This window comes from Loxodonta africana, chromosome 27 (genome assembly GCF_030014295.1).
Source record: "Loxodonta africana isolate mLoxAfr1 chromosome 27, mLoxAfr1.hap2, whole genome shotgun sequence".
Lineage (NCBI taxonomy): Eukaryota > Metazoa > Chordata > Mammalia > Proboscidea > Elephantidae > Loxodonta > Loxodonta africana.
The window spans coordinates 11,609,329-11,624,014 of record NC_087368.1 but is presented as its reverse complement, the minus strand read 5'-3'; the positions used below and the strand labels follow the sequence as shown (position 1 = coordinate 11,624,014).

The window sequence follows — 14,686 nt, the reverse complement described above, 5'->3', positions numbered from 1 at the left end:
TTAAAAAACGGGCGAAGGAAAAGAACAAACATTTCACCAAAGAAGACATTCAGGATGCTAACAGACACATGAGGAAATGCTCGAGGTCACCAGCCATTACCAAAAACCAAAAATGCACTGCCATGGAGTCACTTCCGACTCATAGCGACCCTGTTAGAGAAATGCAAATCAAAACCACAATGAGATACCATCTCACCTCGGTATTACTTGCATGAATCAAAAAACAAAACAAAAAACAAATGTTGGAGAGGCTGCAGGGAGATTGGAACCTTATCCACTGCTGGTGGGAATGCAAAATGGTACAACCATTATGGAAAACGATATGGCGCTTCCTTAGAAAGCTAGAAATAGAAATACCATATGATCCAGTGGTCCCACTCCTAGGAATATATCCTAGAGAAATAAGAACCATCACACAAATAGACATATGCACACCCATGCTCATTACAGCATTGTTCACAATAGCAAAAAGATGGAAACAACCTAGATGCCCATCAACAGATGGATGGATAAACAAACTATGATACACACATACAGTGAAGTACTAGGCAATGATAAAGGACAATGATGAATCTGCAAAGCATCTAAGAACATGGATGAATCTGGAGGGCATTATGCTGAGTGTAAGAAGTCAATCACAAAAGGACAAATATTGTATGAGACCACTACTATAAAAACTCATGAAAAGGTTTACACACCAAAAGAAACAATCTTTGAAGGTTAAGAGGCAGGGAAGGGGTGGGGATGGAAAAACACTAAACAGACAATAGATAAGTGGTAACTTTGGTAAAGGGTAAGACAGTACACAACACTGGGGAAGCCAGTACAACTTATACAAGACAAGGTCATGGAAGCACCATTGACAAATCCAAACTCCCTGAGGGGCCAAATTATTGGGCGGAGGACTGTGGGGACCATGGTGTTGGGGAACATCTAGCTGAACTACCATAACATAGTTTATAAAGAAAATGTTCTATATTCTACTTTGGTGAGCAGTGTCTGGGGTCTTAAAATCCTATGTGCGGCCATCTAACATACTCCACTGGTCTCACCCGTTTGTGAGCAAGTGAGAATGAAGAAAACTAAAGACACAAGGGAAAGATTAGTCCAAAGAACTAACAGACCACAACCACCACAGCCTCCACCAGACTGAGCACAGTACACTAGATGGTGCCTGGGTACTACCACTGGCTGCTCTGACAGGGATCACAATAGAGGGTTCCGGACAGAGCTAGAGAAAAATGTGGAACAAAATTTTAAGTCACAAAAAAAGACCAGACTTACTGGCCTGATAGAGACTGGAGAAACCTCGAAAGTATGGCCCCTTGACACCCTTTTAGCTCAGTAATGAAGTCACTCCTGAGGTTCACCCTTCAGCCAAAGATTAGACAGGACCATAAAACAAAATGAGAGTAAAGAGGCACACCAGCCCAGAGGCAAGGAAAGACACATCTATGGAATAGAATTAAGAGTCTAGAGATAAACTCATACACACATGGCCAACTCATTTTTGACAAGGGTGCCAAGACCATTCAATGGTGCTGGGACAGCTGGATAGCCACATGCAAAGAATGAAGTCAGGCCCTTAACCTCACAGCATACACAGAAATTAACTAAAAATGGATCACAGACCTAACAGTAAGAGCTAAACTATAAAACCCTGAAAAAGAAACAGGGTTATGCCTTCATAACCTTGGATTAGACAAAGGATTCTTAGGATATCAAAAACATGAGCAACAAAAGAAAAAAATAGATAATCAGTTTCATCAAAATTAAAACCATTTGTGCTTCAAAGGACACCATCCACATGAAATGGGAGAAAATATCTGGAAATCATATAATCTGATAAGAGACTTGTATCCAGAATATATAAAGAACTCTTAAAACTCAATAATAGAAAGACGAATAGCCCAATTAAAAACTGGGCAAAAGATGTGAATAGACATTTCTCCAAGGAAGGTATATAAATGGACGATGAACACATGAAAAGATGCTCTACACTATTAGTCATCCCAAACGTATTAGTCATCAGGGAAACGCAAATCAAAATCACAATGGGGTACTACTTCACACCCACCAGGATGGCTAGAATTAAAAGCCATTGGAACTCTCATGCACTGTGACATGGTTACCACATGGCCCAGCAATTCCACTCCTAGGCATATCCCCAAGAGACAAAAAACAATGTCTACCAAAAAAATGTCCATGAATATTCATAGCAGCATTATTCATGATAGCCAAACGGTGGAAACCATCCAAATGTCCATCAGCTGATGAATGGATAATGTGGGGTATCTATCCAAGGGATGATTATTCTGCTCTAACAAGGAATGAAGTACTAATACATGCGACAACATGGATGAACCTTGAAATTATGCTAAGTAAAAAAAGCCACTCACAAGACACCGCATATTACATAATCCCATTCATATGAAATGTACGGAACAAGGAAATTTATAGACAGAAAGTAGATTTTAGGGCTGGGGAAGGGGCTGAGAGTATAGGGGAGTGCCGGCTAAAGGGTACAGGGTTGCTTCTGAGGTGATAAAATATTCCAAAATTTTCTAAAAATGACTGTGGTGATAGTTGCTTGTACCTGTGGATATATATTAAAAGCCACTGAACTGCATGCTTTAAATTAGTAATTGTATGCTACGTGAACTATATCTCTCAATAAAGCTGTTTTTAGAAAATAAAAAAAAGGGTATTGCACATTAAAGATCCCAGCAAACACCTTTTTTAAGGAAAAGAAAGACCTTATTTGTTTTGGAAAAAATAACAATTAGCTAGTTTACCTTGTATTCATTCACAAGTGTGATGATTCAGACAAATAACACTAAATAGAATCAGTCACCATTCCTGAACAAAGCCTGCCTGCCCCTGCCTGCCCCCCTACGTGTCCCTCCTCGTGCCTTCCCTTCCACCTGCAGGGCCTTCCTCATTTCCTCATGGTCAAATCTATTCTTGTATCAGGAATGATCTCAGATGCTACCTTCTCCTTAAAGCTTCCTTGATGACTTTATCCCTTCAACTAATACTAATCTCCTTTTCTGAATCCTCACAGCTCTTACTGCTTGGTTTATAGTTACTTAGGCTCTTAGTTCCTTTGTAAAATCATAAGTCCTCAAGGGTAGTGTCTTAGTCATCTAGTGCTGCTATGACAGAAATACCACAAGTACATGGCTTTAACAAAGAGAAATTTATTCTTTCAGTCTAGTAAGCTACCAGTCCGAATTCAGGGTGTCAGCTACAGGGGAAGGCCTTTTGTGTTGGCTCTGGAGAGGAATCCGTGCCATCAATCTTCCCTTGGTCTAGGAGCTTTTCCACTCAAGAACCTCAGGTCCAAAGGACACATTCTGCTCCTGGCACTGCTTTCTTGGCGGTATGAGGTCCCCATGTCTTTCTGCTCACTTCTCTCTTTTATATCTCAAAAGAGATTAGCTTAAAATACTATTTAATCTTGTAGATCTTATCAATAAAACTGCTGCTCATCCATCTCATTAACATCATAGTGATAGGATTTACAGCACAGAGGGAAATCAAATCAGATGACAAAATGGTAGGCAATCATACAATACTGGGAATCAGAACCTAGCCAAGTTGACAGGTATTTTGGGGGGACACAATTCAATCCATGACAGGTAGGATCCAGGTGTACCAAATCAATGTAAGCCTAGTACCTAACAGCATGCTTTCTGCAAAGTATATTAACTTTGATTAAACCATAACGTGCGAATGTATAAATGAATAATGATTGCTAAGTTTCTCTTCTATTTAGGAAAGTTTAATTAGTGGAACTTTTTTCTCAAGGTAATAGGAATACATAGAATATTCTTTGCTAAGAGTATACTGCTAAGAATAATTAATAATACTGTTGTAGGGATTTATTTATGTTACAAAGCCTTTTCCCTGCCTCCTCCCTGTCCCCACACATCTGCCATATTAAGGTACCTGACAAGGTAGCAGACACATAGCAGATTCTCCATAAATTGCTACTAATTCTAAACATGTTACGTTCATTTGAGCTTTACAGAACCTATAACCAACCAAAAAAACAAACCTGTTGCCATCAAGTCAATTCCGACTCATAGTGACCCTACGGGACAGAGTAAAACTGCTCCATAGGGTTTCCAAGGAGAGGCTGGTGGATTTGAACTGCTGATCTTTTGGTTAACAGCCTATTTCTTAACCACTGTGCCATCAGGGCTCCTTAGTGAACCTATAGGAACTGTTAAACTGCTGTAAGACATAAACAAAAGGGATAGTGACGAATAGATATACATCCACATCAAAATGATCCTAGTGGTTTATGATTCAAAATATCCTTCCTGTCCTCCAAATGATAGTGGTTTCAATGTGTCAATAACCAAAGACAAAATATTATGTTGAAAATACTATATTATGAGAAATTCTTTTCTGCCAAGGTTAAAAGCACAATAAAAAAAAAAAATTATTACCATCGAGTCAATTCTGACTCACAGTGACCCTATAGGACAGAGTAGAACTGCCCCATAGAGTTTCCAAGGAGCGCCAGGTGGATTCGAACTACCAACCTTTTCGTTAGCAGCCGTAGCTCTTAACCATTATGACACCAGGGTTTCCAAAAGCACAATAGCACAAGGTTAAATGGCTGTCAGTCATCCCTACACTTGACTGCTTAAGAGTTTGAAGAGCTTAGGCAAAGGAAGTTTGCTTTTCTGGTCTATATCAGTCATTTTATTTAGCAGAGATTAAATAGTCATTACCAAGGCTCAAAGGAAGATTGAGGGGTAACAATTTTCAAAAGCCAAACAGATCAGACACACCAACAGACTAAAGGGATCTTAGTGGGAAGAGAGGCTCTGAAGCATCTGTGATATTCTAATTGCTTCTGTGACAACATTCAGTTTAGATCTACAAAGCTTTTTTATAAATATAGTCTACCAAGGATTTGCATCATTTTGCTGATGACTTCTCTCTAGAAGTATGAATAATTTCCCAAACATTAAAGAATGTTAAACTTAATATGTTACTTTGGCTCATAATCTGGTTACTTAGAAATACGGAGACCGAATTTTCCTTTCTAAGAAGTTCGAAAAAGATGAAGACAGAAGGTCCTCTTCTCTTCTTGTTGCTGAGTAGTGTTGGACCTGAACAGCTGCCACAGTAACATCATCTCTTGTCTATGTAGTGATAATCCTTAATCAGTTCCCCATCTCAAGTTACTCCTTTCAAAGCACCCTCCTTATTGTGTGTTAAAGGTGATCTTTCCTAATCATGCTTGGAAACCAGTGGTAACCTAACCCACAGGATAAAGTTCAAACTCCTTAACCTACCACACAAGATTCTTTATGGCTTTGGCCCTATATACCCAGGTTCACCAATCCCTTCCTCACACCTTACATTCCAGCAACACCAAACTTCTTGATAGTTCCATGAATATATCAAGTTTCACATCTCTGAGCCTTCATACTGCTTGATCCTTTCTGGAGAAGACTTCTCCCACCTGAACACTTGACAAACTTTCCTCATCTTTCTACTTATTTATCATATAAAAAAAAAAAATTTTTTTTATATGATAAATATAGTTATTGAAAAAAGATACCATGTGTTAGGCTGTGTGTTAGACTCTGAGAACACTGCAATGAATAAGACTTTGCCTTGCGCTCCCAGATACAGGAGATTATAAACCTCCCCCTCCTCTGTTATGTCTTCCCTGGGCCCTGCCCACATGGTGGATCATCCTCCTTCACTCACCTGTTCACGGCATGTGTTGTGTTCATCACGGTACCTGGTATTCTGTTGCTAAGTAGTGATGGGCCTGAACAGTTACTATAGTAACATCATCTCTTGTCTATGCAATGATAGCCCATAATCTGACTCCCTGACTAGACTGGGAGCTCATTAAGACAGGGACCTTATCTTCTTCATCACTGTATCTGTGACGTCTGGCCCATAGTAAGTACTTTATGCACATTTGTAGGAGGAGAGTAGGAAAGAAGGATACACATAACAACCATGGAAACTTCATGTTTTTAAAATATCTGCTCTCAGTGAAATGGTCGCTGCTACATTCTTAGCAGACTCCTTGTGCCCTCATTTCCAGTCTTTCTTGCTCACTCTTTCATTTCTTCCCTCTTCTAATTTTGCCTAGATCACTCACAAATCTGTTCATGAGCAGCCTTCCTGCTCATATTCCATGGGAAATTTCAGGGGGAGTTGGGAGCTTCAGAAACGAGGTTCCTCTACTTGTGACAATATGGGGCCCTGGTGGCACAGTAGTTAAGAGCTCAGCTGCTAACCAAAACGTCAGGAGTTCGAATCTACCAGCCACTCCCTGGAAACCCTATGGGGCAGTTCTACCCTATAGGGTCACTATGAGTTGGAATCAACTCAATAGCAACGGGGTTTTTTTTTTTTTAGGTCCTCCATGTATGAAAGACACATCTTGTGGGAGTTCCTGGTATTGCTACAAAGCTTCCTTTGTCCAGGACCTCACCTGGTGGCTAGGACTACTTTCCAAATTGCTCTCAACAACTGATTCTTCATATGGTCCCTTGGACTCACCAAGCCAGACCAGACCAGACCAGACCAAACCAAACTCACTGCCATTGACTTGATTCCAACTCATAGTGACCCTGTAGAACAAAGCAGAGCTGCCCCATAGGGTTTCCAAGGCTGTATATCTTTATGGGAGCAGACTGCCACATCTTTCTCCCTTGGAGCAGCTAGTGGGTTCGAACCACTGATCCTTTCGTTAGCAGCCGAGTGCTTAACCACTATGCAACCAGGGCTCCTTGGACCTACCAGGCCTCCCTAAATGCTGATGCAGATACTGAGAATAAGGTAGAAGTAAAATACTAGTCCCAAATAAGCTGGTAATTCTTGTACACAATGCCATAGCCCAGTGCACACTGAGAGCACCATGGGAGGGCAGTGAGAAGGGAATCTAGAAAGAAGCTATTTTCATTTTAGCTCACAGGCAAGTTCCATATAACTTTGAGAAATACAGTTTTTATTTTATACTTTGGTATTGTTTGGTCTGGATTATAAATTGGAATAGTGGGCACACTAATGACCTCAGGGATTTGGGACTTTAAAGCAGTGGTCTGGACCCAAGCATCAGCATCATTTGGGAACTCGTTAGAAATACAAATTGTTGGCCCAAACCAGACTTACTGAAGCAGAAACTCTGAAGTGGGGCCCAATAAGCTGCAATGTCACAAGGGGTGACCCTAATGCACGCTCAAGTGTGAGAACCACTAACATCAAAGTTTTAGTCTGACCATGATGAGACTAATATCCTAGGCTTGGGGTACAAAAGCGCACCTTCTATTTCAGGATGTCTTAAATGCTAAGTAATTCTTCTTCATTCCCTTGTGATACAAGAAGGGAAAGGATCCTTTCTCCCTGTTTTCAGGAGAAATGAGACCATATTAGGGTACAAAGGTAAAACTCGTTTGGTCCAAATCATTAGGAAGGATGCTTCTGTTGTTCTTTCTTATTGAGGGTTAGGAGATGCCCTCGAAGACCATTTGTGGAAGATGCTTAACATGTTAACATGCTTAATGACTAAATGGACATTCCCAGAATAAGCAGGCTGATAATGAACATGAGGAAAGCCTAGCACAATTCACAGAGGTTTTTAAGTGACCAGGCTTATACTCTGCCACATTTAAGTATAAATTGTCCTTTGGATCCTGTTAACATTCTGAGGTATATTAACAACCACAACGATTAATAAGCTGTAGCTGTTATTGTAAGGTCCTTAGGTGATGCAAACGGTTTGCACTTGACTACTAACCTGAAAGTTGAAGGCTTGAACCTACCCAGCAGTGCCATGGAAGAAAGGCCTGGCGATCTGCTTTCGTTAAGATTGTTGTCGTAAAGGACTAAGGGACCACATGAACCAGAGGCTTCACTAGCCTGAGAACAGAAAAACTAGATGGTGCCTGACTACCATCAATGACCATCCTGACAGGGAACACAACAGAGAGTTCCAGATAAAGCAGGAGAAAAATATAAAACAGAACTCAAACTCACAAAAAAAGACCAGCCTTAATGGTCTGACAAAGACTGGAGGAACCCCAGAAATTATGGTCCCTGGACACACTATTAACCCAGAACTGAAACCATTCCCACTATAAAACAAAAATAATACACACAAGGAATGTGCGTTTTAGTTCCATCCGATATAAGAGACCAAATGGGCAGCTCCTGTTCAAAAGCAGGATGGGAAGGCAAGAAGGGACAGGAACTGGTGGAATGGACACAGGGAACCTGGGGTGGAAAGGGGGAGTGTGGCGTCACATTGTGGGGATTGTAGCTACATCACAAAACAACATGTGTATAAATTTTTCTATGGGAAATTAACTTGAGCTGTAAACCTTCATCTAAAGCACACACACACACACACACGAAAGACTGCTGTCGTTAGGTGCCATGGATTTGGTTCTGGCTCATAACGACCCTATGTACAGCAAGGACAAAACGTTGCCTGATCCTGCGTCATCCTCGCAATCGTTATGCTTGAGTCCACTGTTGCAGCCACTGTGTCAATTCGTCTCGTTGAGGGTCTTTCTGTTTTTCACTGACTCTCTACTTTACCAAGCATGATGTCCTTCTCCAGGGACTGATCCCTCCTGATAACATGTCCAAAGTATATGAGACATAGTCTCACCATCCTTGTTTCTAAGGAGCATTCTGGTTGTACTTCTTCCAAGATGGATTTGTTCATTCCTTTGGCAGTCCACGGTATATTCAATATTCTTTGCCAACACCACAATTTGAAGGCATCAATTCTTCTTCGGTCTTCCTTATTCATTGTCCAGCTTTCACATGCATATGAGGCGATGGAAAACACCATGGCTTGGGTCAGGCGCACCTTAGTCTTCAAGGAGACACCTTTGCTTTTTAACATTTTAAAGAGGTCTTCCGCAGCAGATTTGCTCAATGCAATGAGATGTCTGATTTCTTGACTGCTGCTTCCATGGGTGTTGATTGTAGATCCGAGTAAAATGAAATTCTTGACAACTTCAATCTTTTCTCTGTTTATCATGATGTTGCTTATTGGCCCAGTAGTGAGGATTTTTATTTTCTTTATGTTGAGGTGTAATCCATACTGAAGGCTGTGGTCTTTGTTTGATCTTCATTACTAAGTGCTTCAAGTCCTCTTCAGTTTCATCAAGCAAGATTGTGTCATCTGCATATTGCAGGTTGTTAATGAGTCTTCCTCCAATCCTGATGCCCCTTTCTTCTTCATATAGTCCAGCTTCTCAGATTATTTGTTCAGCATACAGATTGAGCAGGTATGCTGAAAGGATACAACCCTGACGCACACCTTTCCTGATTTTAAACCGGTCATTATCCCCTTGCTCGGTCCGAACAACTGCCTCTTGATATATGTACAGGTTCTTCATGAGCACAATTAAGTGTTCTGGAATTCCCATCCTTTGCACCATTATCCATAATTTGTTATGATTCATGCAGTCAAAAGCCTTTGCATAGTCAATAAAACACAGGTAAACATCTTTCTGGTATTCTGTACTTTCAGCCAGAATCCATCTGACATCAGCAATGATATTCCATGTCCTCTTCTGAAACTGGCTTGAATTTCTGGCAGTTCCCTGCCAATATACTGCTGCAGCTGCTTTTGAATGGTCTTTAGCAAAATTTTACTTGTGTGTGATATTAATAACATTGTTCGACAATTTCCACATTTGGTTGGATCACCTTCCTTGGGAATCCATTAAGATTACAGCCAAGAAAACCCTATGGAGCTGTTCTATTCTGTTAACACATGGGGTTGCCATGAGTCAGAATCGATTTGAAGGTAACAGGTCTTGTTTTTAGCTGTTACTGTAGCTAAGGTCCCTGGGTGGCACAAATGGTTTGTGCTCGGCTACTAACCTAAAGGTTGGCAGTTAGAACCCTCCAGTGACACCGTGGAAGAAAGGCCAAGAGATCTGGTTTCATAAAGATTACAGCCAAGAAAACCCTATGGAGCAGCTTTACTCTGGAACTCATGGGGTTGCCATGAGTTCGAAATGACTCAATGGCATTACTATTATTATTTTTTTTAATGTAGTAAGAGCAAAGCAATCTCATACTCTCGTCCCCTATGAGACTACATGAGGAGATTGTGTTTATGACTTCTATGTAATGGTATGAAAGTGTCTGGAGTCTGAAAGCAATAATATTCTCATCTGCAATGATGGCTCTGCTGTGAATTCCCTCTGAAGACAGGTATTTCTAAAGCATGCTCTCTCACCACCTCAATGTCTGTGGCCATAATCAAAGGACCCCTTTCATTTCAGCAGCGGCATCAATTAGACTCGGTTGCCTTGATGGAAACTCTGGTGGTGTAGTGGTTAAGAGCTATGGCTGCTAACCAAAAGGTCAGCAGTACAAACTGACCAGGCGCCCCTTGGAAACCCTACGGGGCAGCTCTACCCTGACCTATGGGGTTGTTATGAGTCAGAGTCAACTCAACGGCGGCTGGTTTGGAGGATATGGATTTATCTCTCTGTTTCCTCTCTTACACACACACATACGCATACATGAACACACACATTCACATATTCTTTCTCTCCTTCCAACTTTCAAATAATGATATCATAAGTTTTAGTTATATAATTCAGCTTTTAAATTATTATGACTATGAAAATATTGTGTACAGCTAAGTCCTTAATGTATCCAGATTATATTTTTTCTTTTATAACTTTTTGTTTTTCCAAGGATTAATAATTGTCTTGGTTTTTTTTTTTTTTTAACTTTGCCTAGTTTTCTGATTATCTCTTTCTAATTCATCCTTGAACTCTCCAAAAGAACTGAAAATTCCCCTCATTGTGGTCAAACCCAATTAGTTCCATTTCTCTCTAGGAGGTATCCATTGATCATTGGACCCCTATGACCCACTCCAGTCTGAATGGATTGCTCCTTTACCATCATTCTAGGAATTCTCTTAACCTTTCCCTTTTGTTGGATCTCCTATCACCTGAAGCCTATGTGTTTCTGTTTCTTGGTTTACTCCCATGTTTTGGCGGAGCATATCCTCAAGGAGCTTCCTGAGAAAAGTCATGGGAGGTAGGTATTTTTGAGACCTTATTTTTGACATTGGATGTCTGAAAATGTCTTTATTTCTCTCTCACACTTGATTAATAGTTTGGATAGATCCACAATTCTGGGTTCAAACTTTACTGTCTTCTAGCTTTCAGTATTGTTGAAAAATCAAATTTTTTCTGATACAACGTGACCTGTTTTACTCTCTCCGGAATTTTTTGTTTCTTTAATAAATTTCTTCTTTGTTTTTCTGTTCTGTTTCCCCTGGAATTCCTATTAGTTAGATGCTGAACCACTTGGATTAATCATTTGATTTTCTTATCATTTATTACCTAAACTCTGAAACTTTATCTCCAAATTTTCTATTGAATTTTTAATTTCTGCTATCAGAATTATAATTCCAAGATTTGTTATTCTCTGTATATCCTTTTGTTTGTCTCATGGAGATAACATCTTCTCTGAAATCTTCTAGGATTTTCATAATAGTTTTTTAAACTTTTTTTTGCTTCCCTATATTATCTGTTTCCTGAGTCCTTCTTTGTGTGTTTTTGTTTAGATTTCTCATTCTCGTTAGATTTTCCCAGATGTCTGCTACCCTTGGCTGTCTGTTCAAATTTGAGTGTGAAATATCAAAAGCCAACTTAAAGTTCTTTTTGTGGATTCAGGGATTGTCAATTTGTAGGGCTCATCCTCACTTTTTTTTTTTTTTTTAGAGGAATGTCAGTATCCTTAGGATTTCCTCTTAGGCTAGTCAGTGGTCCCAGAGAGATATCTTCTAATCTCTGGATGGCGGTCCCTGCATTGTTGTCATAGTTTCAGAAATCAAGTGGGGATGGTTTCTGGGGATTTCATTGTTGCATATGCAAACTTTCACTCCATCCCTGTTTCCATCACATCATATCACTCTCCCCTTTGGTGATCCTGGTACCCTCAAAACCAGAGAGCCTCTCTGAGTCATTTCTCCCTAAAATCAAATCTTTTGCTTTGACTGGGGTGAGGAATTTCCTGGCTGTGCCCATGGAGGGAGGGGACCTTCACCCACATTCTGTCTTCAGAGGCAAATGGGGGCTCCAAATCCTGAGCCTTACTGAGAGTCTGCAGGGTCAGTTGGCTTGCTTCTCCTGGCTTATCCCTCACCCTTCCTTCCTCCCCACACACCTCAGGCATTTAGCTTTCAGTTTTTTCTGTTGTCTAAATCAGTCACCACTCAACCATCTGCTTTCTGTCTTCTAAAGTTCACAAGAAGCTCTCATCTGCTCCCATTTCCTCTTCCGTTCTCTTTGTTCCTATAGGTTTATATCAGCTTTATCTCTTTCCTGTCATATCAGTGGCGCTCCAGGCAGAGATAAATGTCTTTTTACTCCATTTTTCTAATGTTCCTTTTATAAAATCACAGTGTATAGAAGGGAATTTAAATATCACCTATCCAATTCAGTGTTAACTTTTTTTTTTTGCAGTGGAATCTTTCTTTAAGACATAATCTTATGTAGAAATTCAATTTGTAAAACAGATGAGTGAAACCATTTTGGTTGAAGCTAGAACAGAAGCAGGTCTGCATCTTACTCCTCTTTAAAAAATTCTTAAACATCTGTTAAGGGCCTCTTCTGCACAGGCCCTGTGTGAGACTGGAGACACAGAAATGAGCGACGCACACATGCTTTTCTCCTCATGCTGCTTGGTACACCTTCTCTCTCTTCCTCCCTGGAAACCCCCAAGAACCCAGTTTGAAAACTACTGATCCAATCCAGCTGAGGTCCAGAAGGGGAAGTGACTTGACCAAAGCAAAGCCTTTCAGGTCTTCCAGATCCACACTTGGGAGTTAAATGTACCTAACCAGTGTTACCGATATGCATTTAAACCAATCAGATGGTGGTTCAGAGAGAAAAACCCGGGAGCTACATTACGACTGAGGCCCATGGAGATGTGGAATAAGCTAGGGAAAGGCTACAAATTGTTCATCTAGCCCCTAACAAAATGCTGGCATACCTGAAAATGTTGGGTTAATTTTTCATCTTTACTTCTGCCATTCCCTTTGAAGAGATTGTTTTTGGTCATGCAATTAAAAATAAAAAATTCACAATCAAATTTCAAAGAAAAAAATCTCTGCCCTTTTCACCCAGGACCTACGAGAATACCCTCCAGTATTCTATCCATGTCAGGTGTGACAATTTATCTTCTGGCGCTAGAAGTTATCACAGTTGGGCTTTTCGGATTAGAAAACAGAAGAAGTAACTAAGAAATAGAGTTTTATCTTTGAGGCACATCAACCCCATTTATCGAGACTGACAACGTTCAAGAAATTTCAGCTTAGTTTTTCAAACCAAAACTTTTCCAATAACTGACCAACCTTCAAAGTGATGGTCCTTTCAGCACAGCTCAACACAATCTGTTTCTACAGGACAAATGGGTGGGGAGATTCCTCTTCCCGGGAAACCTATAAAAACTGTTGCTATGCACTGCCAGGCCACCGTTTGATCACAGTGGGCTGCCAACTTACAATTATTTCATCCTTGGAGACTGAGGGTCACTTACAAGTTTCCTAATTAAAATAATAATAATAATAAAACAATTCTTCTTTGTGTTTACTGGCCCTTACATGAGCCAACCAACCTCTACTGGCCTCAGTTTCCTCATCTTTAAACAAGGAGGCTGGACTGTAAGATCCCTTTCAAACGTCCAATTTCCTGGATATTCCAATAGAATCAGTAGGTGTCACTATATTTTGGAATTTGAAGAACGTTACTCACCTAAAGAGGTGCAACCCAGGACATTTTCCAAACACTTGACCAGTGCTTCAATATCACTGTCCTGCCAAATAAGAGAGAAAGATTTACTTTATCTTTATGGTAGAATAATAGTGACACAGAAAAATGTTTATTTAAGCAAAACAAAATAAAATAAAGTAAAAAATCTGGTTGCAAAATTATTTTATAGTATGATCCCATCACATAAAAAAGAAAAATGACTATGTATGTGTGTATATTGCTCTCTCTATCAGTCTGTGAAGGAGCCCTGGCTGTACAGTTGTTAAATGTTCAGCTACCAAAAGGTCAGCTGTTCAAACCCACCAGCCACTCCACAGGAGAGAGATGTGGTAGTCTGCTTCTGTAAAGATTACAGCCTTGGAAACCCTATTGTGCAGTTCTACTCTGTCTTAAAAGGTCTCTGTGAGTTGGAATCAACTCAGTGGTAATGGGCAGATCAGTCTATAGGTCTACTGCTTCACTTCTCTGATTTACATACATTAAAATGTTAATAGTGGTTTTGACTGAAAGGTGGGATTATGGTTGATCTGTATTTTCTCCTTTGTTTGCTCACCTCTTTTCCAAATTTTCTACAATAAACAATTTTACTTCTTTAATTTATAAAAAAAATAGTAAATGTTATTAGAATTTAAAAAAGTTTTATTCAATCTATCATCTGCTCAATACAGCAGAATTTAAGCGATCATTTTTCCTGGAGAGTTTCTCCACTAGTTCTTTTTGGAAATTTATGGTCCTCAAAAAGTCATGCAACTACAAATTGCACTCCTCATTTACCTTCATACACCATAAGAGTCAGGCACTCACACAAGGGTTGGGTGGGATCCACAACTGTATTTGAGAAGAACGATTAACCTTTTTTAAAAAAAACTTTGTTTTATGTG

General features: G+C 40.0%; 1 protein-coding gene across 4 annotated transcripts in view; it reads right to left on the bottom strand.

Annotated features, from left to right (window-relative positions):
• Nucleotides 1–14,686, bottom strand: part of NEK11 (NIMA related kinase 11) — a 369,518-nt gene that overhangs the window by 120,537 nt on the left and 234,295 nt on the right. For all 4 annotated transcript variants that reach the window (XM_010600488.2, XM_023540043.1, XM_023540045.1 and 1 more), the window contains one exon: nt 13,788–13,848. In XM_010600488.2, coding sequence (XP_010598790.1) covers nt 13,788–13,848 — 61 coding nt within the window. The remainder of the gene's footprint in view (nt 1–13,787; nt 13,849–14,686) is intronic.